The sequence below is a fragment of the Crocodylus porosus genome, unplaced genomic scaffold, assembly GCF_001723895.1.
Source record: "Crocodylus porosus isolate Cpor-Errol unplaced genomic scaffold, CroPor_comp1, whole genome shotgun sequence".
NCBI classification, from domain to species: Eukaryota; Metazoa; Chordata; order Crocodylia; family Crocodylidae; genus Crocodylus; species Crocodylus porosus.
The window spans coordinates 66,508,802-66,536,791 of record NW_017728918.1 but is presented as its reverse complement, the minus strand read 5'-3'; the positions used below and the strand labels follow the sequence as shown (position 1 = coordinate 66,536,791).

The 27,990-nt window shown below is 44.6% G+C and overlaps 1 protein-coding gene across 1 annotated transcript in view; it reads right to left on the bottom strand.

The window, feature by feature from the left end:
* The window catches only part of LOC109312124 (cytochrome b5 reductase 4), an 84,954-nt gene that overhangs the window by 27,269 nt on the left and 29,695 nt on the right, over nt 1-27,990 (bottom strand). Inside the window, exons 11-12 of the mRNA XM_019538169.1 lie at nt 3,261-3,401; nt 420-633 (exon numbers count right to left, since the gene is read on the bottom strand). Coding sequence (XP_019393714.1) covers nt 420-633; nt 3,261-3,401 — 355 coding nt within the window. The remainder of the gene's footprint in view (nt 1-419; nt 634-3,260; nt 3,402-27,990) is intronic.

Sequence of the window (27,990 nt, the reverse complement as noted above, 5' to 3'; positions counted from 1 at the left end):
TGCTCAATCTAGCCTGCAGGGCTCCCCATGGATCTCAAAATCTGGTGGCAGGGGAATGGTGCCAGTTCCCCCATATTGCCAAATCTCTAGGCCCTGCACACTGAATCTGGCATCTGATACCAGCACACAGGGCCCCCATGAACCAATCCCAGTACATGGGAGGTAGGAGGGGGCAGTGTCAGGCCCCTGGGACCCAATCCTGGAGGCAGACTGAAGGGTAGAGGCAGCACTGCCAGGCTCCCACAGCCCAATTTGGGCCAAAAGGTTGACCACTACTGTTCAAGGGTGTACAGTTCTTGACAAAAATGTAGTAAGGATCAGCAGCTTTGGGACATGAAGACTTGGGTTCAAAAATACTATTAAAATTAATCAGAAAGCAGGTGAAGAGCAATACTTTCAAAAGGTAACACAAATAGGACTAAAATGCTTTGTAGGATGGGACAGCTACAAAAAGAGGCTTACTGTAGCAAAAACACTTACCAATCTGTAGGTGGTCAAGTTCTGATGAGAACAATCCGCTGGGATAAATTTTGATCATTAAAAATAGACATGCTCCATCACGGCAAGACGGTTCTTTAAAATGTGTTTGCAAAGAACAAGATACTGGGGTATATGGTTTCACTATCTCTTTACCTAAGGAAAGGGAAGGAAAGGAGTAACTGAAAATTAAACTATATGGACCCACATGAAGCAATTTTAATGTGACCATTATCTACTGAGTAATCTGCTCACTCCCAGCTCCTATGGTAATCTAGTAGTCTAAGAAGTATACACAAGTAACTATCTTGGAAGCACAGAAATTGTAAATACTGATTTAACTCCATACATTTGAACTCTACATTTTAGAGGAAGATATTCTGTAGCTAGAACCAGATGAGAACAATCAGGTTTCTGTTTGCTTCTTTCAAAATTCAGTGAATCCATATTTTATATACGAGTTGTATGATACTTATCTGTCGCTATGAAAACTTTGCATAGGCATGTGTATCAGATTAGCTTCAGAAACCTCTGAAGTCAATGAAGGACTCTGCATCTGTTTTTCCCCCAAGATTTACCAGACCACCATATAATCCAAGATGTTATTTCATATTTTAGCATACTGAAAGAGGATTACAAATTATTAGGATTCCATTTCCCATGCCCTCCTGCTAATCTGAGAATAAAGCAACCAGCAATAACAGGGAAAAAAAGGCCAAAGGTCTAGCCAACTCTAGCTTCAGGCTAATGTGGTAAAGCAGAAGGGCCAACCCATAGCATACCAAAAGTGGCATGGGCAGCTGCTGCATGTGGTATGAAAACCAGGTGCTCAGCAAAGGGAGGCACTGGAATAGAAGAGGGGAGCAGAACTGTCTATGGAACAAAGCAGGGACAGGATTCTGAGGCTGCAAGACGTCATGTCAGGTATCAAAGCCAAGAGCGAGGCTAACTCTTCTCGAGACCCTACAGCAGCCACTGAACTCCGGACTCTGAATCCTTAGTCACTATATAAAAAACTGTAATGGTTGCAGGGCCAGGGAAGGGTTAACCCGCTGCTTGGCAGTGATACCTCCCCTTACAGCAGCAGCACCCTACACCTGCTCTGCATGGCCACAACCAGAGGTTCAAGCCCCTCTGCCTCCATTCCAGCACCCCAAGGCTCAAACTCTTATCTATGCCCCACAGAGGCATACCTGGTAAGAGCAGCACTAGTGATGGGGGTGTAACTTCCAGCACAGCTGCATGTAGCCAACAGCAACAAAGGAGTGGTATGTCTGGCATCACATTAAGCTATCCTAGACTCAGCCCAAACAACTAGGTACTCATTTCCAGCTGGGATGAATAAGAGTAGCCTTTGGCATGGTTTATAGCAAGTCTAAAATCCATGCTTCTGAACCCAAAGCAAGATACTCACTCAACGCCCTTCAACTGTCCAGCTGCTTCAACTACTCCTGACCACAACTGAGAGGGGGCTGGAGTTCCTGAGCTATACATGCAGCAAAGGAATCAGAGTTGACAGCAGTGCAGGTAGGTAGCACATGTGGCCGGGAGGTACGTGCACTGGGGGGGGAGGTGCTGTTGTGCATCTGGTGTGGGAGTCGGGAGCAGGCTGCCTTTTAGAGGAGTGATTTTCAACCAGGGTGTCATGGCACTTTGGGATGCCCTGAGATCCTTTCAAGAACGCTGTAAGATGCCACACAACATTGTCTGCATTAAAAGACAATGCATTGTCTTGCATTGTTAGGTCCAAAGACATGATTCCCAAAATAAACCCAGAGATTTCAAACAGAAATCCACAGTTTCCAAAAGATTCTGACCTGCTGTGGTCTTTCTGATTTCTTGCAACAGAGGAGTCGCTCTATTTTCCAAAATGAGAGAAAACTAACAGCTGGCAATTTCTGAGGGGTGCCTTTAGTTTAAAAAGGTTGAGAACCACTGGTAGTTTGCACAGAATAGTCTACAACTTTTGAAGACAGATCTGTGGCTCAAGCATTGGACTCTTAAGTCACCTCAAAACACATCAGTGAGCTGTGGTAGAGATCATCTTCAAATCAAGGGATTACTATAAGAGTCATATTAGACACTTTGGGCCTTCAAGGGTTATCCCAACTCTTCCCCCCTCTCCCTCCCCCCTACATTTCCCCCTCCCCCATTCTAAAAAAAAAAAAGAGAGACTCTGGCTTCCAGTTCAGCTGCTATGAGCAGAAATGGATTTAAAAGGCTTTCAATTCTGATTCTGCAAATCCTTGTACTTGGTTCTGTTGCTGCTGCAGTTTTGTTCTTCTATGTAGGCCTAACTTTTTCAAGTAGATGCTCCCAAGGAAATCATGATGACCCATCTCTTTTTCTGGTAGAAGGTTAGGCATCTGAAGATGGGGGCTTTTTCACCCCACCTCCGTTCCCTGCAAGCTCACTTCCAAGTGCACCACTAATACTCTTCAAGTTCAAGACAGGTTATCTATTTTTGCTGAATAATTATATGAGAATGCATTGCCCATTTCAGTGTCTATAATGGAAATACTTTTAGAATGCCTACTTCTGTAGATTAAATTGGCATGCTCTATTTTTGACAACTGGAACAGACAAACAGCAACCATATAATACACTTAAGACCAGAAGTAATTAATAGGAATAGATTCCCTTGACTTGCTTATGAAAAGATAATGTTGGGATTGATTTTTAAATAAATAATTAAAAAAATAAAATCATACCCAAGTTCTGTTATTCATTAAGTAAAAACACCTTTAAGTAATCATAGTGGATACAGGGTAAATTATTCTTACCTGTAACTATTTGTTTGAGATAAACATGCTGTCCAACAGGAACCTGGAAATGAGTGCTTCGTGGCAACAGTAAGCAGAAAAGTTTGGTGTCATGGGTGACTTCTGTCTTGGAAATCAATTTACACTTTCTGTAATAAAGCCCTAAAAAAGAATTGTAGATTATGTTTTAACATCCCTAGTAAAACAGCAGTCTTGGTAGGCTCTCAAGTTAAGAAGTGTTTACAAAACTTTCTTTTTAAAGATGTTCCTATGCTGTAATCATTTTTAAGTTGGCTTTATCTTCTTTTGCCTCTTTTTTAGTCTCAGCATGAATGATCCATGAATATTCCATATACAACATTAAAATAGCAGTTTAATAAAAGGTTATCTCCAGAAATTTTACATAATTTTATATTTTTGATTTGGAAATTGAATTTCTATCCTTACATTAGTCCCTTGACAACAGCAGAATGGCAACAAAGTAAACAAGGTATGTGAAATTCCTCTTTTGTTCAGACTGTTCATATGAAGAAAGGCAGCTGCCTCTTTTTTCCACAAGTCATCTTCCCATATTCTTAAGAAACACATTAGGGTATATCTACACTGCAATCAAAAGTGTGACTAGAACATGGGTCCACATACCAGTAGAAGCAAAGTCACAGCAGTAGTGGTTCAGCATAGGCTTTGTAAGCAAACCTGTGTTCCTGAATATGTACTTGGGTGGCTAATCTGCACTGCCAAGCTTCACCGCTACAGACATTCAGCAAGACAAAGTTAACTCAGCTACACTTACCCAATGTTGCAATCCCCTCTTTGTTATACCACAGATAACCCTTATGTCCTGTCTATATTAACATTTGGGAAGAAATCTTGTACCACAGCACTCCTTTAATCAAGCTAGCTCAACTACATGTTCAAAAAGGTGATACTGCTAGTGCTAGTATACATAAGAGATGTATGTTTAACCATCATGAAGAGTTAAATCATTTATGTTCAATCTGTATTAGTTCTCCTACTACCGCTACTGGGGAAGAAGCACCAGCTGAAATCTTCCCAAATGTACTAGTATGTGGAAACTGCATTTAAAGCCAGACTGTGGAAATCTTTTAACTGTACTATACTGCAAATTTATAATATTAACAACAAAACAGTAACAAAGTGAGTTTTTAGGTAGGAAGAATATTTTGTCCAATGTGTCTCAGTAAGATTTGTTACGTTTTTAATATTTTCCTGGAAGATTTCTAGATTAATACCAGAAAGGATGGATCATTGTGATTATCTATTCTGATCTCCTACAAAACAAAGACCATTGCACATCATCCATGCTTCAACACTATCACTCGTGATTAAACAAGAGCATCTCTCCTCAAACAAAATATAATCCTAATTTAAAAGTTTCCAATGATACAGAATCAACTACTATCTTTGGTTGTTTGGTTCAGTGGTTAATTTTCCTTACTATTAGAAAACCTGTACTTTATTTCTAAATCTCATTTTATTTAGCTAATATTTAAATCTTAAAGGCAAGTAGCACAAGGAAAATCTAATCTTTGTTGCTATTTACACACCATGTCAGAGATTTTACATTTAAACAGAAAACAATGTCACAATAGTTCCTTGAAGGCATTTTTGCTTTTCCTTATTTTTTTGTTTTGTTTTACTTTTTTCAGTTCAAGAGTCCAGGATCAGCAACTTTAGAAATAATGAGGAATTTAAGAACAGCTAGAATAAGATAAATGCTTCAATTATCCCGTATGTTAATAAAATAATATATTATTAGGATACCACCCCATTCTATTATGATCATTTTCAAGGCACAGACTAAGATCTTATTTATTTTTCAGTATAACAGTGTAACACTTGAAACAAACTCAAAATGTCCAAATGGCAGCCCACAAATCCTATGTAGCCCCCCAAGGCCCCTGCCTGACCCCCACCCCACTGCTCCAGTGGCAGTAGTCAGGGCTCCCTGTTGCTCTGGTGCCTCTTTCCCCACCCACTTAAGGCAGAGCAGGGCAGTCCAGCACGGTGCAGTCCTCATTGCTGGGGGAACCCATGGCACTGGGTATCTGACAGGCATGATGCCATGGGGGGAGGGGAAGCTGGTGGCAAGGGAGCTTAGGGTGATAAAGGGTGCCCAGATCTGCACTAGAGCAGAGGGAGAAGCACAAGGGCACATGAGGCAGCTGGCAGGAAGGAGAAGGGCACTAGGCACATAGTGCAACAGGAGGGCATGCAGTATGGCCCAAGCCACACATGGCCTCGGTCCACTTCAAACTTGGTCAGCCCTGTTAAAAATACTAACATAACTGAAGTTAATATTCAGTAACAGCCACTGGTTGGGGATGATGTAGGCACAGCTATGCCTATTTTCTACCACGGTTATCTCTCACTCTTCTAGGCTTTGGTGGTTGTGCTCCCCACCCCCCAACCCCACCCTTTTGCCTGCTATATGTGTCAAAGTATTTTTAAGGTTGCCCAGAGGCACCTGGTCTTGGCTACAGTTAAGGCTGAGGACTTCAACTGGGGTGTGCCAATTCTCATGCTAAGAGCAATGCCGGAGGTTCCTGGCTTAGGACCTCTTAAGACTATACTGATAACATTTTATATAGAGGCAACACATTGGCTGTCATTGTTCCCCTGTTTTACTCATGGCAGGTTAGATTGTTAGGTCTGTGTTGTGTCAGGGTTGATGTTTAAGAAAAGCAAAAGTAAAAAAAAAAAAAAAAGTGTGTGTTTTTTTTCAAAGCACTATCTTAGTTATGGCTCATTCTTAGCTTTAGAACAGGGCTCGCTAACTGGCACCCTGCAGGCTGCATGCAGCTCATGGCCTCCTGCCTGGCTCCTGCTCCTCCCACCACTCCTGCTACTGCCATTCCCAGGAACTATGGGCTCCCTTTTCCAGCTTCTGCTTCCTACCCCTGCCCAAACAGGTGGAGCAGACAGCCCACAGTGACCTGGGAAGGCCACAGCCCACACAGATGTGAGGGTGTTGTGCTGCCTACACACTGTCCTAGAGTCAGGGGCACTGGGGAGGAGGGAGTGAAGGGTAGTCCACATGGCCTACAGGACAGAGATGGACAGGGTGGAAGGACTCCACAAGATGCAGCTCCCAGCAGCTCAGAAGTTGGCTATATCCCTGATTTTGACAGATATGCGGGTTTGAAAACTAGCAAGAAAGCACTAGTCTTTTTCTTTACTTTGTCACGCAAACATACAGACCAATTCCAGTAATTTAATGGCTGCATGCTATTTACTGAAATAGTATGTATATACAATTACATGTGCAATATAGAATTTAGTACTATTAAATACTTTAGCCAAGTAGTCATAGATTTCTTTTATGTGGAAAAGAATTGCCTAATATACCCATTAAGAATTTTATACCCATTTATTAATATTGACTGCTTCAAATCCAGGTCTACACTACAAACTGCTATCAACACTTCTACACTGGTGTGGTTTCTGACATGGATGTGCTAATTGGACATGTGATTGCAGTGGTGAGTGTCAGTTTAATACATGCAGCTGTTTTTCACTTGAGGGACAGGAGACCCTAGAATGAAATAACTATTTTGCTCAGTTGCAAGGGGAAAATAAAATATATTGGTAAAGTGCAGTCAGTATATGTATCAGCAGAACTCCACTTTGCTAATATATTACATTGTTGTAGTTATAATGAAAAAGTGCTCTTACTGCCTGTACCAGTACATATATTTTGTACAAAGATTCTAGGAACCCACTGATATAAACAGGATAGAATGTAACATTAATTACAATATGAATCAGCTAAGTAGGAATAAAATAAAGCAAGAAAACATGCATTTCAGGTCAGTGGCAAAAACCTAACTTATTCATCAGTTTTCATTGTGATAGCAAATGAAAATAGCTTGTAAATCCAAGGTTATTCAATTAATATACTAGTAATCAAGCTACTTAGGTACAAAGACACAGGAAGCAATAGTGCTTCTCTGTTTAACACTGTCAGTCCTCATCTGGAGTACTGTGTGCAGTTCACAGCTCCACATTTTAAAGTGGATATGGAGATGTTAGAGAGGGTACAGAAGCAGGCAACAAAGATGATCAAAGCCTTGGAAAACAAGTCATACAAGGAGAGGCTGAAGTAGCTAGATATGTTCAGCTTGTGGAAAAGGTGCTTAAGAGAGGACATGAACAGCAGCCTTCAAATACTTGAAGGGCTGCCATAAAGAAGAGGGAAAGCATCTTTTCTCTCTTGCTGCAGAAAGGACATTGACCAGTGGCTTGAAGTTGCAGCAAAGTAAGCTTAGATATCTAAAACAAATTATTCACTGTTAGAATAGTGAGGCAGTGGAATAGACTGCCTAAGAAAGTTGTGAACTCTATCTCTGGAGGTGTTCAAGAAGAGGTTGGACAGCCACTGGTCAGGGATGATCTAGGCATAGCTATGCCTATACTCTACTACGGGTATTCCCCATCATTTCGGGCTTTGTTCCTTGCTCTGAGTTCCCACTTTCTGTTTCACGTGTCAGGGTGTTTTTAAGTCTCCCTCGCAGGCACTGAGTTTTGGCTACAGCCAAGGTTGGGGACTTTGTGTGTTCCAATGCTCCTGCTGGGACCAAAGTCAGAGGTTCCTGGCTGGATGCTTAGAATTAGTTAAGTTTAGATTATGGAGTATAAAGAATGGTTTGAACAGGGATGATCCTGCCTCAAGCAGGGGTTGGACTAGATAACCTCTGGAGGTTCCTTCCAAGCCTACTTATCTAGGATTCTATAATTCTATTTCTCAAAGAAATCTTGAAGTTAAAATACAGCTTACCAAGTTATTGTCATCTAGATTATGATACAGAAGACAACAGATTCATATCAACAGCCTGGGGAAAGGCAATTAGGATCTCCAATAGCATTCCTGGAACCTTTTTTCCTTACTAGAGAAAGCTGCATGGTAAGTGATGAAAAGCTAGACGTGCAAGTAAGAACTACACAGATACCATTTTCCCTTTCCTGCCCCAAGATAAATTATGTTTTCCACCGGAAATTGAATACCAAAACTAGAGATGCACCAATACATCAGTCCAATATCAGATCAGCACAGGTATAAAGAAAATTGTCTGTATTGGAAACCGGCCCAATGCAACAGATAATTTGGCCGATAAATGCCCGTGCCTGTGTGCAGCTGCAATGCAGCACGCAGGCAGTGAGGAGCACAGCTCAGTAGCTTGGAGGGCTGTGTGCACCTGGTAAGTCCATTGTGGTAGAAGGGGAGGGGGGCAGATCAATGGCCCCCATGGTGAGAGAGGGAGTGAGGCAGGGGTTGGGACAGGTGCTACCCAGTCAGAGCAGAGTGGGGTGCAAAATGGAGCCGCAGCTCATCTGGAGGGCACATGGGGCATGTGCCCCCAGATCTGTGTGGGTGGGCTGCAGCTGCAGGCTGGACCTGGGGCTGCACCAGGCTCTTCTCAGCAGGGACTAGGCTTGGGGTGGGCAGTAGCAGCACTGGGAGGGAGTTACTGGGGGGGTGGGGCTGCAACCACCACAAATTTCACCACAGCTTTCCCCAACCACTCCTCCCAGCACTGCCACGGCCTGCCTGGCGCAGCCCTGGCTCAACCCTGCCTCCACAAATGTGCCAGGAAGAGCCAGGGCTGCAGTGGGCGGGTGGTGGTAGTGCTGGGAGAGGGGACTATAGGGGGCTACAAAGAAATTTGGGGTGGCTGCAGGCCCCCCACAGTACCCTTCCAGCACTGCTGCCACCTGCCCCGAGCCTAGCCGTCACTGAGAAGAGCCTGGTGCAGCCCTGGCTCCAGCCCACAGCTGCAGCCTACCCACCCTGCCCGGCACAGATCTGGGGGGTACACGCACTCCCTGAGCACTCCCGGGGTGTGCACAGCAGCAGGAGCTGCCCCTCTCCACTGGACAAGCTGTGGCTCTGCCCCACGCCCCACCCCACCTGGTTGAGCAGTGTCTGCCCCAGCCTCTGCCCCACTCCTTCCCTCACCGCAGGGGGGCTTTGATCTCCCCCCATGCCCTTTCCTTCCCCACTCCTTCCACCACAACAGACTTACAAGCTGGATGCAGCTGTATCGGAAATTGGATCAGTATTGGCCGATATGCCTCCTTAAAAATCGGCTGTCAGTATCGGCCCCCAAAATCTCTATCGGTGCACCTCTAACCACAATATTTCAGCTTGGCAATAGTGTCATGCTACCTTAAGAGATCTGTACAGTAGTCATCTCTATCCCCATCCCCTACATGGACCAGGTTCCATGATCAGAAAATCTGTTACCTTCCCTCTAGGAAATCATAATTTCAGCAACTACATGGAATCATCTAACGGATTAATGTAATCTTGACTTACTTTGAAGAGTCACTTATTTGTATCACAACTTCCCTGTTGTGGATGCTCTAATACAGCAGATCCCAACCCAGGGCCTGCAGGCGCCAAGGTGCCCCCCAAGGTTTATTCAGGTGCCCACATGCATTTTCACAATCAGTAAAAATCATTATTCCAACAAAAAATGCTGTCACTGCTAAGTGAACTCAGGCTGTAAGCAACGGCTGCCAAAACAAGACAGACAGTCTGACTGACGCAGTGATGGAGGGGCGCTTACTACTCCCTCCCCAAACAAAACTATGCACATGCGCATATCCAGGATTCTTAACTCTAAAATTTAATATTCATATTGACGCCCACTGCTTTCTCTTAAATTCAAATGTGCCCTTGGGCACATAAATACTGGTAGCCCCCACTCTAACCATTGTTGCATGGAGTATTTTGCTGCTATCAGGTACAGCTAAACCTAACTTGTTTCCCCCAAACATCCTTATGAACTGCAAAAGACTCCTAGACAATAATATACTCTATTCACCAACTTCAGATAACAATGTGGTTGTATATTGAGCAATCTGGCTAATGAGTGCTAAAGGAAGCCTTCAGATTCCCAATGCCAGAGAACAAAGGATTAGGACAAAGCCAGTCGACTACAGTAATTTAGTGTTACTGAACTCAAAATGAGAAGCTGTTATTTTGTCAAAGTACCGCCAGACAAAGAAAAGTTGCATACATTTTTAATTTCAAATTATACACAAAAATAAATATTAAGCAGCCCATAGTAACAAGAAGGTGAAGCATCTTTCAATTATAAGGTATCAACTTTCTTCCTTAAAGAACAGGTCACCCTGACCACTCACGATAAAAAAGCCTATAACGTCTGGGTTGCAGGAAGTTTCATAAACAAGCAGTAAAAATAGGGAGTTTTCAAACAAAAAAAAGGTTTATTTTTTTAAAGCAAAATGATGCTTTTACTGAATCAAAGCAGGAATTTTTAAAAGGTTACCTTTGGACTGTAAGTACACACACATTTACTGTGATTCTTCCCTCCCACCCCCACCAGCAGCGCCCAAGCCCTGGCTGGCACCCGTGGTGGGTGGTGGCTGCTGTAGCCTGAGCAGAACAGGGAGCCCAGCTCCTCCCTCCACCCAAGAGGCCTCTCCAGCCCAGTAGGCAGGACCCAGCACAGCAGGGCACAATGGGACAGGGAGGCTCAAGGCCCAACAGCAGCAGGGGTAGCAGTGCGCAGTTGTGCCTGCTGCTGCTGGGTGGGCAGGGGGCACCTCACCATGGTGGCGCAGGGCTCCAAACGGCAGCACTGAGCCTCCACGCCCCACTCTGCCCTGCCCTGCCATGCTGGTCTCTGCCCCTTGGGCTGTGGAAGCCCCTAGGGGGAAGGCAGCAGGTTGGGGAGCCCTGAGCACACAGCTGCCAGCCTGCATCTACTCCCCAACCCAGGAGCTCCACTCCACCCATGTGGTGCACAGGGGAGGAATCATAGAAGTAGGGTTGGAAGGGACCTTGTAGATCTTCAAGTCCAACCCCCTGCCTGGAGGGCAGGGCTCCCAGCTTCGCTTAGGCCACAGTAGCCACTACCTCCCACAGGCATTGGCCAGGATTTGGGCACTGTTTGGGGGGATGGGGGGCAGGGGCCTATGGACCCAGGTTCCTGGACTGCATCAGCCCCCACCCTACATACAAATCCAGGAGTGTAGGCGCTCCCTCAAGTAGTGTGCACTATGGCAGGGAGCCAGCTCCCCCGCTACCCCCTGGCTCCACCCCACTCCCCACCTGTAGCCATGCATTCATGCCCCAGCCCCAGCCCATTGCCTCATACAGCACCCCAGCTGGCAGTGCACCTAGCCTTAGCCACAGCCATGCCCAACTCCCTCCCTCACAAGGGGGGCCTCAAGCCTCCCCCCCATAGATTTATCTTTGAGGTGTCCTCCCTGCTGCTTGGCTGCCATGTGCATGTGTGCATGCACACATGCATGTGGCACCACTGCCTGATTGCACTCCTCTTGCTCCCCCCAGCCCCTTGCAGGCTGTGTCTCTGGCAGCCTGCAAAAGGAAACCTTCCATTTCCCACATTTTTCACCTTTAAATGCTTTTTACCACTTTTTTCCATGCCAAATGGAAAACCTGGATCCCTGATCATTACATATGCCTGCATAAAATGATTTAAAAACATTTGAGTTGCTTTAAATTTTTTTCATGTTTTCCACCGAAAACTGTTTCACTCAATCAGCCTAAGTGGCGTCAGAGATTAAGATGTTATCTGATTCAAAGAACTGGAGCTTTTTCTTAAAAATAAAATTTTTTAAAAGGCAAAAAAAATCTCATATCTTGACATGATTGCTGAGGTTTTGCAAAATATCAGATGCTCTCCAGTGTATAAAACCTGGTTAGTGTGCAAACCAAACTCATTTGTAGCATCAAGTTTACAAAATGTAACTGCTTATGGAGAATATTATCTGATAGGCAAGATTTTATGCACATGACAGAAAATATATAAATGTTAACTACTTCTGCATAAATTTTCTGTTATGATGGGGAAAAAGCAGAAGTGACTGGTAATCAAGGACAATAGAATCCCTCTGGTTGTCTTCTACAACCCCCAGGTTTAACACTTAAGATGCATTATTAATAACCTCCAACCCCTCCTGGAGAAGGCAGCCTTTGGGGACAAACATGTCTTGGCTTACAGACAGCTCCCACAAGCTCAAACGGTATCTCTCAAACAATGGTCTAATGGACTCCCATCCTCAACGAGAAACCAGGCCTTGCAATAGACCCAAATGCCTGCTGTCTCTCCACATCAATACAGACCACATTATCACTGGACCTAATAACAAGGAGTACAAGATCCAAGGTTCATTCATAGATGTTTGGTTGAGAAGGGACCTCAGTAGATCATCGAGTCCAACCCCCTGCCCTGGGCAGAAAACAGCACTGGGGTTACATGACCCCGGCCAGGTGCTTGTCGAGCCGCCTCTTAAAGACCCCCAAGGTAGGGGAGAGCCGTGTTTGAAATGTCCTGCCTGTTCCAGGCAGAGGCGACTTGTTCTGTGTGTCTCGACTATTTTATGGATTTAGTGATGATTTACTGTCACAAGCAACTCTACCAATACCATACATGCCATCAGCTGCTTACTGATGTGTTGTGACAGCAGTGCTTGCCTGCTGTCTATATCAGACAGCCAGGGTGATGTGTAAGAACACTGATCTGACATAAGCTGCAGAAAGACAAAAATGCCTATGGCAGGCCACTTCAACCTCCCTGGATACTCCATCACTGACCTCAGGATTGATGTTTGTTCCCTGAGAATATTTAAAAACCAATCTGAAGAGGAAACTGGAATAAGAAATCACCCACAAACTGGACTATGTTAAGTATGGTTTAAACAGGGACTATGGATTCCCCAGCTAATTACCTGCATTTAGCTTCTGTGATCCTCTTTGCTCCCCTGGGTTTACTGCTCATTTGCTTTTCTCTGCTAGCACTGCTCTCCCCCGTCTTCGGTATTCTATTTTCTCTCTCCTACTTATACCCTGCTTTCTGCACATCCTCTCATAACATCTGATTAAATGAACTTCGGTTCACAAAAGCTTGTGTTCTCTCTCTATAGGTATATCTTATTTAGTCTATAAAAGTAAAAGTCTACCCTGCCTTATGGTAATCTTAAAATATACTTTTCAAAAACTGCTCCATGCCAGATCTGTGCAACCATCAATTTGTCATGTTTGTGAGGCTACACAATTGTTTTAAAGATGTCAACAAAAGAGGTGACAATGCAATACTCAATTTTCAACAAAAAAATCAATTCTGAATACTTCCTAGCAAAAGTATACAAAAGAAAAATACACAAAATAGTCAAACTGAATAAAAGTGTGATTTTTCATACCAAAATGGCACAAAGAAAGATATGTAATTATGAACTATTTTTATACCAGTGTCAAAACAGAATCTGGAATATGCAGTGAACAGAATATAGAAATGCAATGAATGCCTCCACTGAAAATAATACTATCTGCTAGACGTTTTAAGGATTTTAAATCTCTTAGAAATGAGATGGAAAGTTCTACATACATTACAGTCATACATCCTCAAAATATAATTCCTTTAAAAGTGATATTATTGGGGCCAAAAGGAAAGAAGCGAATAATAAATCACATAATTTTCTGCAACCACATTTGATACGTTTGCTTATGTGTGGTATAGAATTAGTTAACATTGTTCCAAATACTGATACAAGAAGAAAACAAAACTTAAATTCATCAAATAGTTTTCAGCCAACAAGACAATTTCTCCCACATGTGCATTACCAATCCAATACCATTCTCATCCCTGACATAAACCCTGTCAATATTAAAGTCCATTTGTAACCTATCAATATACAGATCTATATATGGGCACACCCTTCCATTCACTGTAATCCAGTGACTTTTGAGCAGAAAATGGACTCCTCTGAAAAGGTATATAGCAACAGTGCAGAACAGATGTTAAATAATATTTTGTAAACTGCAACAATACAGGCATTTTAATACAGCAGAAAGGAATTATTCCATTGGAGGCTAACCAGGTAGAATAATCTTTTGAAAAATTCTGAATAATTTCAAAGGGTCAAGATCTTCTGAGCTCAGCCCTTTTTGACATGTTCCTTCTTCAAAGTCAAAATCTGATTAAATCTAGCACTGATTTATCCATTTACAGAATGTATTTCTTATTAGTGTATTGTTTTAGTTCCTCACAGATTTATGACTGGTGTTCTCACAATAGTATTACTTCACGAAATGGAGAACTGGAACACAGAAATGAAATGGCTCATACTCCAGCTCATACAAGAATTCTGCAACAAAGCCAAGAGCTTGGCCAAGATCTCCCAAATTCAAATCCAGTGTCCCGGGACGCAAAGATACTTACTGGCAACTCCTGAGCCAGGGAAGGTAGACACAAGACGAAACCCACGCAGCTCATCAGCCGCTTGTTTATACAGCTGTGGCCGGCCAGTGATGCAAGCGCGGAGTGCCAGCCGGCAAGAATAAAAATGGTGGCATGCCGTGGGAGGCAGGGAGAAGGGGGAGACACTGCTCCCAATGCCTTCGCCACTTGGACCAGCAAGAACAGCGGAGCACGAGGGGAGAAGCACCCTGGACGGGGAAAAGAAGCAGGGACACCGTGGGAGCATCGCCGCAGAGGCAACTGGCAGGGAGACCCGGGATCACCCCTGCAGTACTACAGAGGGTATCCCTGACGACGGCAGACAGAGGCAGACAGCCTACGGGGAAGCCGCAGAGAGAAGTGCCTCCAGAGGACATGCCGCCGCTGGACTGGGAGGCACCAGGGAATGGGGCTAGAACTGAAAGCCTAGGCATGGAGCAGACAGGGCTTCTGTAAAGTGTGTGGGGGGGGGGGAATTAAAGGGGCAGTACGCCCAGTTTGTGTTGAGCCTCTTTCGTGTTTTGTGTTATGCTTATCTATTCCCTGAGTTCTAGAGGAGACCAGGGGGCATTAGACCAGTAGTAGGTATAGTCTCGGTCGCAGAAGGGAAGCTGGCCCCTATTTCAGTAATAATCCTAGAGCAAGACAACTAACAGCTTGACAGCACCGTAAGGAGGTGCGAGACTGGGGTGCAGGAGTGGCGGAGCCTCGAGTGTGACCGCCAGGGAACCCTGGGCCACAGGCATGCATGACAATTGACCCCTAACACTGATAACATCAAGTTGTGGCAGGGGGGAACGGGGTCAAGGAGTCAGGCAGAGAACATTCGCTTGGGCAGCGGCGGGAGCACCAACAAGGGATAACACCAACCCCACGGGGAAGAGCGGCCCCAGAACAGCTAGTCGCGTCCCGGCGGCAACATCCAGCATCTGTACTCAAAGTTATTATTTTCATTATACTGATGCCTAAAAACCCCAAGCAAATGCAGAAGATAGGCCAGTCTGGCACATTAGTGACTAACAGGTTAGGAGAGGTACAGGCTAGAAACCTATTATTACTGTACAGTACAAACATAACGCATTTTATTAAATACTTCTTTCTGAAAGATACTAAAATCTAACGTGGTAGAAAATATAAATAGGAGTATAGAGGTGCAGAAAAGTGAAGTAACTTGCCCAGTGCTGTACAACTGTTCAGTGACAGTAAACAATGAAACCCAGCTCTCCCAAAACCCATTCCAGCACTTTTCACCATACTACACTGCCCCTCCAGTCCAAAGAAACCATTAAACCATTTAGCCTAACTCTTCAGGGTCCTGAAATGTCACCCAGTTACACAAGTCCCTCCATTAATTTTATGGCTCTTTTCAGCACCCTCTCTAGTTTTTTTCCAACAGCTATTTAAAACGTAGGCACCAAAATTAAGTAGTTGCTTAGTATGTCTCAACAAAATTTTATGGAAAAATTACTTCCCAAGCACCTTTCATCATTCCTCTTTTTGTGCATCCAAAAATTAAACTACCCCTTCTGACAAGCATTGAATTGGATGCTTTTATTATATTAAGAGCCTATCAACTGAGACAAGTTTATAGTTTTCTGTATAAAGAAACTGGGGGGTTATCTTGGATTCAAGAAAATATGATATATTTCCATTTAAAAGGAAAATACACTATTTTGAGGGTTTTCAAAAGAAAAAAAAAACTATGCACATCTTAATGCCTGTTTCTCATGCAATCCTGGCTGTCTATACATTTTTATATTATATTTCCAAACTTTATAATATGGTCATTTTTAGCTGAAAAGACCCAAACTGTCACACAAAATGAAATAATACAGCTTAAGCCCGTTAGGCCTTCCACTTCCTTTCTTCACACATAAAACATTTACCAGAAATGTCTTCTTGAACAGCATTTACTCAGCTCTAAAATAAACAGAAGAACAAACATTTTCATATAGCTTAAGGCCAGAAGGCAGCATTAGACAATCTAATATAATTTCTTATACACCCCAATCTGAAATGTCACTCAGTGACTCTTGTATTGAGTACAATAACTTGGTTGGCTAAAACCTGACTTCCAGAAAGGAAGTTTCCCATTCTCCCCTACAGATGTGTTCACAGAACTTCATGTGTAGTCTCATGTATACCAGACACTATCTAGAGTTCTCCTAGAACAAGGATATCAAACATGCGTCCTGCAAAAAATAACAGTGACAAGCTGGCAGAGGGTAGATTTAGGCTAGATATCAGGAGGCGCTACTTCACCGTCAGGGCGGCTAGGATCTGGAACCAAGTTCCCAGAGAAGTGGTGCAGGCTCCTACCTTGGGGGTCTTTAAGAGGAGACTAGACAACCACCTTGCTGGGGTTGTTTGACCCCAGTCCTCTTTCCTGCCATGGCAGGGGGTCGGACTTGATGATCTGCTCAGGTCCCTTCCGACCCTACTAACTATGAAAGCCATTTCATCTGGCCAACCGGGCTAGTGGCACTGGGTCAGAACTGGAGCTGCCATCATATTCTTCAGGTTGGAACTGGAGCTGCTGCCACTGCCAGAGCCTCTTCATGCCCTGGGTTGGAGACAACTCAAAAGAAGCCCCAGACAAGTGCACATGTGTGGTATGCGGCACCACAGACCTGTGTCTGCAGCACTGCACACTACATGTGCCACACATTCAGGCATTTCCTGCACTGCTAATTTGCAGCACAGGAGGGGTTTTTTGACACTGGGAGATCCTAGTGTCAAAAAAACTATGATAGAGAAAAGTGGGCTGGCGCACATGGCAGCAGCATGTGCCACTTGACACCAGAGCCTAGCTGCTGGCCAGGCTTCCTGCTGGCAGATTGCCACTACTGAAGCCCCAGGAGGTCCCCAGGTAATGCTGCTGGGGTCAGCCCAGGTGCTGGCCCCAACCTCCCTTACCCCACCCAGCAAACCTGCCACACACCAGAGTATGTGTGCACAGGCATTCCACAGGGACTATGTGCCACTGCTATCTGTCCCCAGGGAAATGCACACTCATCTAGATGTATCCCCTGGGTCCAGATTCTGTCGAATGCATGGGGTAAGTCTGACAGCCCCATACTAGGACAATACCCCTTAGTGATGTAGATTGCTTGAGCGCAGAATTCAGTGCTGTTTATGTGAGATTTCATTTTTAATAATCTGAAGTTATTTGAGAGTTTTCTACTGAGGTTAGCCATTTACTGTTAATAATGTCAAAAGGCAAACTGAGTAAAAGTATACGGCTGCAGTAGTGGATTGCAGCTGACGCTGACTTAACAACTGATAGCAATTTTTTTTTTTTGGCTAACCATGTGGGAAAGCAGGTACCATGTGGGGGAACAAAATCCCAGATGAAGCAACATGCAAAGAACACTATTTAGCTGCTAAGCAAAGAAAAAGTAAAAGTATACAAATTGTCCTTGGACAAAAGCCTGGCTCTGCAGAATCTAATAATTTTGCTGCTGACCTCTGTAGAGCTGTGCCATGCAGTAATTTACCTTGGAACATACTAAATAATCCATCTTCTAGTAGTTTCTTACAAAAATGCTGTTTGAACCAGCATGTTCCAGATGAATCAACTATAAGAAAATATCTTCTTGACATTGTTTACAATTCTACAATTGGGGAGATTCACAATGATATTGGAGAAATTTACATTTGAATTTCTGTAGATGAGACTACTTAATAGTTAGGAAACTTACTGTTGAACATGGCAAACCTCTGCCCTTGGTTTAACAACTGCTGGAGAGGACGACTCATACAACAATAGCATGTTTTATTAATGATGCTTCTCAACCCACAAGAAAAGAAGGGCTATCTAGGGTAATCTATTTTCAGGATCTTATTGGGAAGCTAACTGAAACAGATTTCTTCTGAACAGTCCATAATTCATTTTTGGATAAGACATTACACCAAGAGCTTTTCCTTAGTGTAGTTGGTAGATGAGAAGAAGTTAAAGATTAAAAAGAATTTTGGGGATAAAGGGGTACTGAAAATCCTTGGTAGTGAATTGTTCCTGAATTATTAAGATGAAGTATTTTTGTCAACCTTTGAGTTTTATCTTTGCTGTAAAATAAGATTCCATCTTCTATCAAAAATAGGGGATATTTGCAATCACATACCCTAAGCCACAGATATGCATACATTTCCTTCCATACTCCAAACTACTAATTGATTAACTTCTACATACATTTTGGAGTTTAACAGAACTGTTGCTGTAGCCTAATTAACTCAGAGTTGTATACACAAAAAAGTCAGTGGTATAACTTAAACTTTTGCAGTCAATAAGAATGGAAATAAAATCAATTCCCTAGCTACACAGAAACATGCATGCAAGGCTTTCTTAACTCATTCAAAATGATGAGCCTTTTAAAGGGACACTGTATGTGGATTTGCACTCAAAAAGGCAATTTTATAAAAATAATCAGTTAGGAGGATTTGTTCCAAAAATTTTACCTACAAGGAATACAGCACTGTGCTAGTGTACCAGGATCAAAAAGTGAAGAATCTATTTTCATTATACTAAGAGCAAACTGTATACAAATAATTAAAGATTAGAAGCAATTTAAGTTGCTCTGATTCATTAATTTGAGGCATTAGTAGTCACAGTAAGATTTATGTTATAAATATGATTTCTGAAGTAGCAGTGTCCCTTTAAACTCTCTCTCATACAGCAGTGTGTAGGTGGCGTAGTGTTACAATGCTTGCCTGTCACCTCCGGGACCTGGGCTGATTCCAGACTGGCACAGAAGCATCAGTATGTTGTGATGATCTCAACCTAATCTCCTGATGGGTGGATTTCCATACCATATACTTGCCAGAAAACCACCTATAAGAAAATCATGTCTCAATAACCAGACGAAGAACTGCTATGCCTTATTTCTGAGGTAGGGGTTTTTTTGTGCTTTTTTTTACATGAATACACTCTGCCTTTATCCTACAATAAATTCAAAATGCAGGACAGAATGGCTGCACTGTGCTTTTTAGTGAGCTATTCTTTAATAAACTAAGTCACTTAAGCATTCCTTTGCACATGTCGAATTGCTGCAATGCGTTTTACACAGTGTAAATGTAACTATAAGTGTCACCTACATTGCAGTACACAGCAAAAAGAACCCAAAAACCTACCACCTACAAATAACTATTCCTCCAGGTAATCAAGAACTTTTCTTCTTTAAAAGAGAGAGAGAAATAATAATTTTTTGCTGAAGAGTTCTCCATGAATGTCAAGGTACTTATTCTCAGGGATTTTTCTTTCTACTAAACAACCTTGAAATATTTTAATTCAAGAGTCAAAATTCCTACGCTACCAGAACAATTTAAATGAACTGCAATTTGTTTCAGAATTTAATTTGTTTCCTCTCCACGCCCCCCCAAACTTCGTGGAGAATTTCTCTGATCTTTGAAATAGACTGGGTACTACACATCACTGGCACTACACATACTTGGCCTGTGAACCTGCTACAGTTCTGCACTACTGCCCAAATGCAACTCCAAGCAACTCCATGCTCCTGGCTACATGCCACTGGTGGCAGCAACATGGAGCCAGGAGGCTTCTGCTGATAGTCACATCCACTGGGGTCCAGGGGCCCTGAATTCTACCCCACCACACTTCCAACAGCCCAACAGACTATTGGTGAGCCAGATGGAATAGCTCCATGGGCCAAGTCCGGTCCTAAGGCCACATGTTTGATGCTGCTGGTATAAATGGAAACCCCGCAACCAACATTTACAGATCACAACTTCACTCAGTATCTTGAGGGCAAAGACAGGATATCATCCAAGTTATGTGATAATATTTTAAACAAAACCATCCCTTGCCCTTACACAAAACACTAGTAAAAATGCATTCAGTTTAATTAGTAGAAAATAATTCAATATGAGGTCTAATATTACAAGACAACGTAAAATCTGTCAATATATTTTTGTTTTTAATAGCTGTAACCTAAATAAGCATTCATGCTTTAAAATTTCAAATCAAATTGTTTTTTCGATGAAGACAGTCATCTTAAAGGGAGCAGAGATAGAGGTGCTGAAGGGAACCAGTCAGGGATCTCTGAACCCAAGTACAAATTAAATATGCACAAGAGCAATTGCAATTTATACCACTGGTCCTTTTGTCATGCTACATCCCTTCCTGACATTTTTCTCAATCCCAACACTTAAAACCTGAAAATAACTTTAGTAGACAAGAAAATATGGATACACTGTGCATACATTTAGGCCAGGAGAGGGCAATTATATCAGCTGGAGGGTCGCTTCATGAGTTCTGGCAAGCCGTCAAGAGCCACAAAGGTAGCCCCTCCCCTTGACAGGTGCTCCATCCCCCAGTCGTCATCTTGGTACCAGAAGTCATGCCCCCACCCCAAACCCCTGACCTTTGTCACTAGACGTCCCTGTCCTTGCCCCAGAACTACTCCTTTTGGGAAGGGGGTTTGCCATCTTGGAACCAGAAAAAAAAAATTACACACACACACTAAAAATCTAACATTCACAATAACATATTTTAATTTCGGTTTTAAAAGATTTTTTGTCCTGATTTGTGTGTTTGTATCGTGTATATACAAATGATTGCATAATAGCTCAAAATTATGTCTTATTCTTCTTGTATATTGCGGAGGGTGTGGGGGTATGTGTGGATGTGGGTGGGTGTGGGGTTTGTAGGGTGTGGGTGCTTGTGTGCGAGTAGTAGTGAGCAGCAGGGCTCTCCCCAGAGACCTGTAGGTGTATTTGTGGGGGAGGCGAGGGGTATGGGGGAATGCAGGACTTATGGGGTATGTGATTGTGTGCAGGAGAAGAGTGTGGTTGTGGGGTTTGCAGGGGAGGTTTTGTGGGTAGGGTGGGGTATACAAGGGCACCCACCCTGCAACAGCTCAGAGCCCACACTCCCCATGTCGCTTCCCCACCACTGCCAGAAGCGTGCAGCCCCAGCACACCCTAAGCCTGCTCCAGATTGACCCCAGCAGCAGCGAGTCAGCCAGATGTGCGCCTATTATGCACTGCCCACCTGTGGCACACCCTGCCACCCCTGGGCATGCAGCAGGGATGGAATGGCTCCATACTGGACTGTCTTTCTAGGCAGCTGCTGGCCCCAGCGTCACAGTACTAATGGGGAACCGCGTGCAGCCCCAACCCACCGCACACCTGCTGTAGACTCCCTTGGTCATGCTGAACAGCTGTAGCAACAGCGGTGCCAGTGGGGCAGAAGTGTGCTTGGTGCAAGGGAAAAGCAGCCGCTCCCACTCAGCACTGCTCAGCACTTCCTGCAGCGGCTGTGTGGAGCGCACATTGGGTTGCCCTGTACCATCACTGGTGCCTCTGGGCTGCCCTGGAGGGCAGCGGAGCCAGTGCAGAGGAGCCACAGGGCAACTCAGCACAGGCTCTGCGCAGGTGCTGCAGAAAGCACTGGGCAGTGCTGAGTGGGAGGGGCTGCTTTTCCCCCTGCACTGAGCACACTTCTGCCCCACCAGTGTTGCTACTGCTGAAGCTGTTCAGCGTGACCAGGTGAGTCTACAGCAGGCGTGGGGCAGGTTGGGCCTGCACACTGGTCCCTGCCAGTACCACATGGCTGGGGCCAGCAGCTGCCACTGCCTGGGTTGTCTAGAAAGGCATTCCTGCGAGGAGCTGCCCCAGCACTGCTGTATGCCCATGTGGCAGCTGGATGCGCCACCATGGGACGATGCCTGGGCCAGGCGAAACCAAGGGACCCGCTGCAGGCCAGACAAAGCCCCTCTGTGGGCCAGATGCAGCCCGCAAGCTGTATTTTGCCCACCTCTGATTTAAGCTATATCTATCTTACAAGCTAGGTAGGATTAATTGTATACAATAGAAGCAAAATGCTCCCAATACGGACACTACTGTTATAATAAAGCTATATTTGTACCAGCAAAGTAAAATCACCACCTTTTCCTGCCTCCCTTCCCACAATAAAGGAAACAATATCAATAAAAACACAGCTTTATCCAAATAACTGTGCTTACTAGAGGTGCACCAATGCACTGGTCCCATATCGTATCAGTACCAGTATAAGGAAAATTGGCATTAATCAGCAAAAGGAAAGGGTGTGGAGGGGCAGATCAAGGCTCCCAAAGTGAGGGAGGGAGTAGGGCTGAGGTAGGGGCAGGTAGGCCAGGGCGGGGTGCAGGACAGAGTCGCAAGTGACTCATCCAGGGGGTGTGGGGATAGGGGGGAGGATCCACTACTAAGCCGGTATGGGGAGCACATGCCCCCAGATCTCTGCATGGAGTGAGGTTGGGCTGCTGCTGCAGGCTGGCGCCAGGGGCAGCGCTGGGCTCTTCCTGGTGGAGGGGTTGGGCCAGGGCTGTGCTCAGGGTGGGCAGCAGCTCAGAGGGGGGCTACAGCCACCCCAAAATTCACCGTAACCCCCCTCCCAGTGCTGCTGCCGCCCATCCCAAGCACAGCCCAACCCAGCCCCTCCTCCAGGAAGACCCCGGCCCCAGTCCCAGCCCAGAGAGGGAGCCCACCCTTGCCCTGCATGCAGATGCAGGGGTGCACATGCCCCCCCATGCAGTCCCAGGGTGCGCGCTGTGTATGGAGCCGCTCTCCCCCTCCCCACGCCCCCCCCCAGATGAGCCACAGCTCCATCCTGCACCCCACCCTGGCTGGGCAGTGCCTGCACCTGCCCCTGCCTCACTCCCTCCCACACCATGGGGGCCTTGATCCATGTTCCCTATGCCCCTTTCCTCCCCACTTGCCCCTTCCCCCACAACAGACTTACCAGCCGGATGCTGCTCTCCAAGCTGCCAGGCCACATATCAGCAATCAGATTGGTATCAGTCAACATGGTTCGTTAAAAATTGGCCACTGGTTTCAGCCCAAAAAATTTCTATCGGTGCACCCCTAGTGCCTACAAAAGAAGCTTTTGCCAGCACAGTAAATGTCAGTCAGGGGGTCATATCCCTAATTATAGTTATGACAGCAAAAGTCTGTAGCACAAACAGTCTTTGGTATAGAAATATGTATTTATAGAATTATGGATCAAGTCTTTTAGCTTTCTTCTTCCAATTAAAGAGGCCATCTAATGAAAACAGATGCTTACCTTTTACCTGTAAGAGTACACAAGTTTCCCCCCCAACTTTTTTTTTTTTTTTTTTGAGAGAAATGAATGCAAAACAAACTGATATTACTGACTGTATCAGAATGTATCCCAAACAAACATATATATTTTTCTTCATTGCATTTTGGATTAAGATTTTCTACAGCATGTAAAATTAGAAATAAACTAAATCTCTCATCTTCTCATCCAAGGATTACCAAACCTCTTACACAAATTGCTTACTGTCTGTGAACTCAAAATCACTGATCAGTTCAGATTTTTGTTGTTAACAAACATTCCAAAGGAAATTTGCCAATGTGCCTCAGAAAACTAATTTTATACCCCATGAAGACAGAGAGATTATAAAACGAAGCCAATAATAACCTGCAATCTATTTAGTGTAAGGGAGTACCAATTACCATAACAAAATCAGAATTTGCCCCTTCTGAATTGGTTTTAAATGCAGGCTCCCTGCAATTCAGCATGAGAGATGACTGTTTTACCACATGTAAAAGAAGGAACGGGCTATTTAGGACTACAAAAAACTAATTTGCTCCCTCTGAATTCATACCAAAAGCAGAGGACCTGCAAATCAGGGAAACTGCTATGGCCATGAACATGGGAAGGGCCATTTAAGACTAAATGAAGGAGAAAGCCTCAAAATATTTTGGTACTGAAACATTGGGAACTGACAGTCTGATGAAGGTGTGCCAGGTGTGCCACAAATTAGTCTTATACCTGAGCACCACTCTGATCCCGTACCCCTGCTCAATCAACTGCTCTGCTTTCTGCCCTGTGCCCCCTTCCTGATCTGGTGCATGCTACAAACAGTGGTTGCCCATGGCATTTGTGGAACTTGTGCTCTGGGCAGCAGGCAATAAGAGCACAGGGCTTGATTCCCTTCCCTTGATATACTTTACAAAAGCTTCTTTAAGCAGTCTTAAAATAAAAACTTCTAGAAGCTGGTAAGAACTCCATTTTTATGGAGATTTAAAAAAAAATTATTTTCCTTCTAGCTCAAGACAGACATGGCTAGTTCCTTCCAAAAATCAGTGTAACAAAGCCACTCAAACCACCAAGCTCCTTACAGAAAGAAAAAAAAAAGTAGATTAAGCACTGATTAATTAAACTATCCATTACCTAAAAAACTCATGCTCTGTATGACTGCTAACATTATACTAATATTTAAAAAATTGTGTCAGTGGGCATATCTGCATATGCAATTAATGCGCAACAGTAAACTCTGGTGTGCATCGGGTCCCACATTTGAGCACGCATCCAGGACTGCAGCATGTTGAGCTGGGTCAGAGCAGCCCCAGCTGGAAGGGGGCCTGTGGTCAGCCTACCAGTCCAGGGCTGCTCCTCCCCAGTTCAAAATGCTCTGGGCTGGCTAAGGCACAATGGTGCTTCAGTGCAGGGCTAGGCAGCAGGCAGCCCCCACAATGAAGCATCATCATGTCCCAGCCAACCAGGTCAGCATCCTACACAAGTGCTGCTGCAGACTAAAAAACTCCGCCACAGAATAGTATTTGTGTTCACAAGTACTAACCTACAGTAGAGTTAATTAGTTTACTCAATCCTAATAGCATTGCATGTGTAGACGCTGGGAATTTACTGCAGAGCTAATTAGGTAACTGCAGTAAATGTCTTGTGCAGATGTCCCCAGTATGTCTATGGAATACAGCTCTGAGGAATCTCTGTTGCTACTGTTTTGGCTTCCATCAGGACCTCTGTTGTTGACTTATATCCATCCCTCCATCTTCATCTATAGTGTTATCTCTGAAACCAGGGCATCTTGAGAAAACTTTTTATTTAATAAATAATAAATCTTGTATTTAATATCAGTGCAGAAATACCGTAAACTGTATATAAACAGAAGTTGAAACCTTTCAATAACAGACCGCCAAACATGGCTCAGCATAGGAAGGGCTGGAGTGTACAATTTACTGCAATATTGATCTGCCCAGAGGAGGGGGTTCTATGATAGTTTGAAAGAAAAAAAATTAAATATAATTTTGCAACTTCTTTATTATATGTTGTATTCACTACAGTATGAGCATTGATTCTACATCTTGCTCACAAGAGTACTGATGTCAATATTCATGTCACTTACATTAGCCTTAAAGAATGGTTGCCAACTGTCAGCAAGCAACTGATTGTCAGTAAAAATCAGGCTAAAAAATGGCTGTCAGCAAAGTCTGTAAAAAAACAACAACCCCCCCCACCCAAAAAACATCGGCCACCGGTAAGAACACTAAGCTACCACACCTTGACTGCAGCTCTAATAGAGCACAGCGGTGCCACCTAAGGTGTCTGAGCGGGAGCACAGAATCCTGCAGAGAGCGTTCTCTCAACCATGTGCTGCTGCATCCCAGGGTGCCTATAATACTGCTGACTTGCTGGTAGGCTTCTTTGAGGTTCCATGTTGAGATGCTGGGCACAGAGCTGGAATGGGTAAGGCTGGGTCAAGGCAGGGGCAGGGGGGAGAGCAGGAGAGCAGCATGATGCAAAGTGTACTTGGGGGCATCATAGTGTGGGGGTGAGCAGGGAACCCCTGTGGGGATAGGGTGCAGAGGGAGCAGTGCAGTGTAAAGCCATCACTGCAGTCAAACAGGGATGCCAACCCACACACTTTTTTTTTTTACTACAAACTTTTTACTGATAATCAAAAAAAATGTTTTTGTTTTTTTAACTCTTTTACTATGCTTGATATTAAACTCCTAAATTTGAACCCAGTCCTTCTAACTGGGGTCTGGACACAGGGCAGAGCCTGGCAGAAGAAGGTTTTAGGCTGGACATAACAAAAACTTCTTTACTGTCCGTGCCCCCACAGCTGGAATAGACTTCCCCCAGAAATGGTGCAAGCACCTACCCTTCAAGGAACACTTGGATGCCTCTCTTGCTGGGATCATTTGACCCCAGCTGATTTCCTCCCCTTGGGCAGGGGGCTGGACCCAATGACCTTGTGAGGTCCTTTCCAGCCCTAATGTCTATGAAATCTATGAAAGAGTTACTTTTACATTACGTAAAATATGTATTACTAAAAATGTGCCAGTAAAAAGCATGCAAATTGTCCATAAAAAGTGTTCTTAGGTTGACAACTTTGCTTTAAAGTCTGCTGAAAGTGTTCATCAGTCAATCCTGACCACATTTTGGACTTGATTAACTTCATTTTTTAAGTCAGTCTACAGTAAGCTGTTCAAAAAATATCATCACATCAACATCAGAACTCTTTGTCTGCAAATATGTTGAGGCCAGGAGAATTAATTAAGTGATAAGCATAGAGCTGCACTGATATATTGGTCCATATTGTATCAGCACCAATAAAAGGAAAATTGACATATTAGCAATCAGCTTTTTTTGGCTGATAATGTTACCAATAAATGCCCCATGCATGTGTGCAGTCACAACATGCAGATGGCTAGGAATGCAGCCCAGGAACATGGAGAGCAGCATCCAGCCAGTAAGTCTGTTGGGGGGGGAAGGGCTGTGGGGAGGGCATATTGAGGCCCCCATGGTGAGGGAGGGAGTGGAGCTGGGGCAGAGGCAGATGCTGTCCAGCCAAGGGCAGGGCTAGGAGGGGAGGAAGAAGCCACTGGCAGCTCGTCCAGGTAGTAAAGGTGCAGCTTCTGCCACTGCACATACCCCCAGAGGAAGCATGGGAGGCACATGCCCCACCCCGATTTGCTGGGGGGTTGGGTGGGCAGTGGCAGCCCTGGGAGGAAGGGCTAGAGGGAGCTATGAGGAATTCTGGGGTGGCTGTAGCCAACCCCATAGCACCCCTCTTCCCAGGGCTGCCACCCCCTTCCCCAAGCACAGCCCCGGCCCAAAGAAAGAGGCCAGTGCAGCCCACCCTTGCCCCACACACAAGTTTGGGGGACACATGCCCCTCATGCCTTCACCAGGGTACCCACAGTGGCAAGCCACCCCCCGCGACAAACCGCCCATGGCTCTGTCCTGTGTCCTTCCCTGCCCCAGCTGGGCAACGCCTGCTCCAGCCCCAGTCCCTCCCCTACCATGGAGGCCTTGATATGCCCTCCCCCCCAACAGACTTACTGGCTGATCTGCCCGCCCCCCTTCCCCCAACAGATTTACTGGGCAGACACTGCTCTCCAAATTGCCGGGTTGTATATCAGCAATCAGACGGGTATCGGCCAATATGGCTAGTTAATAATCAGCCATCAGTACTGGTCAATTCAACCTTTATTGGTGCACCCCTAATCAACAGGGATCTGGGCTTTCTGTTTCCCATGGGAAAACGGAGAAAAATATGGATTTTTCATTTTAACGGAGAAACCTGCACATTTTGCAGTTTTGCAAAGAGCTCTCTACAGGCTAGCAAAGTTCCACCCTGTAAGGAGCTGGGAGGGCAGTCAGGCAGGGCCCTCCATGTGCCTTTATATGCAAACAACCACCAGGCAGCCCAGAAAGCAGCTTCTGTACA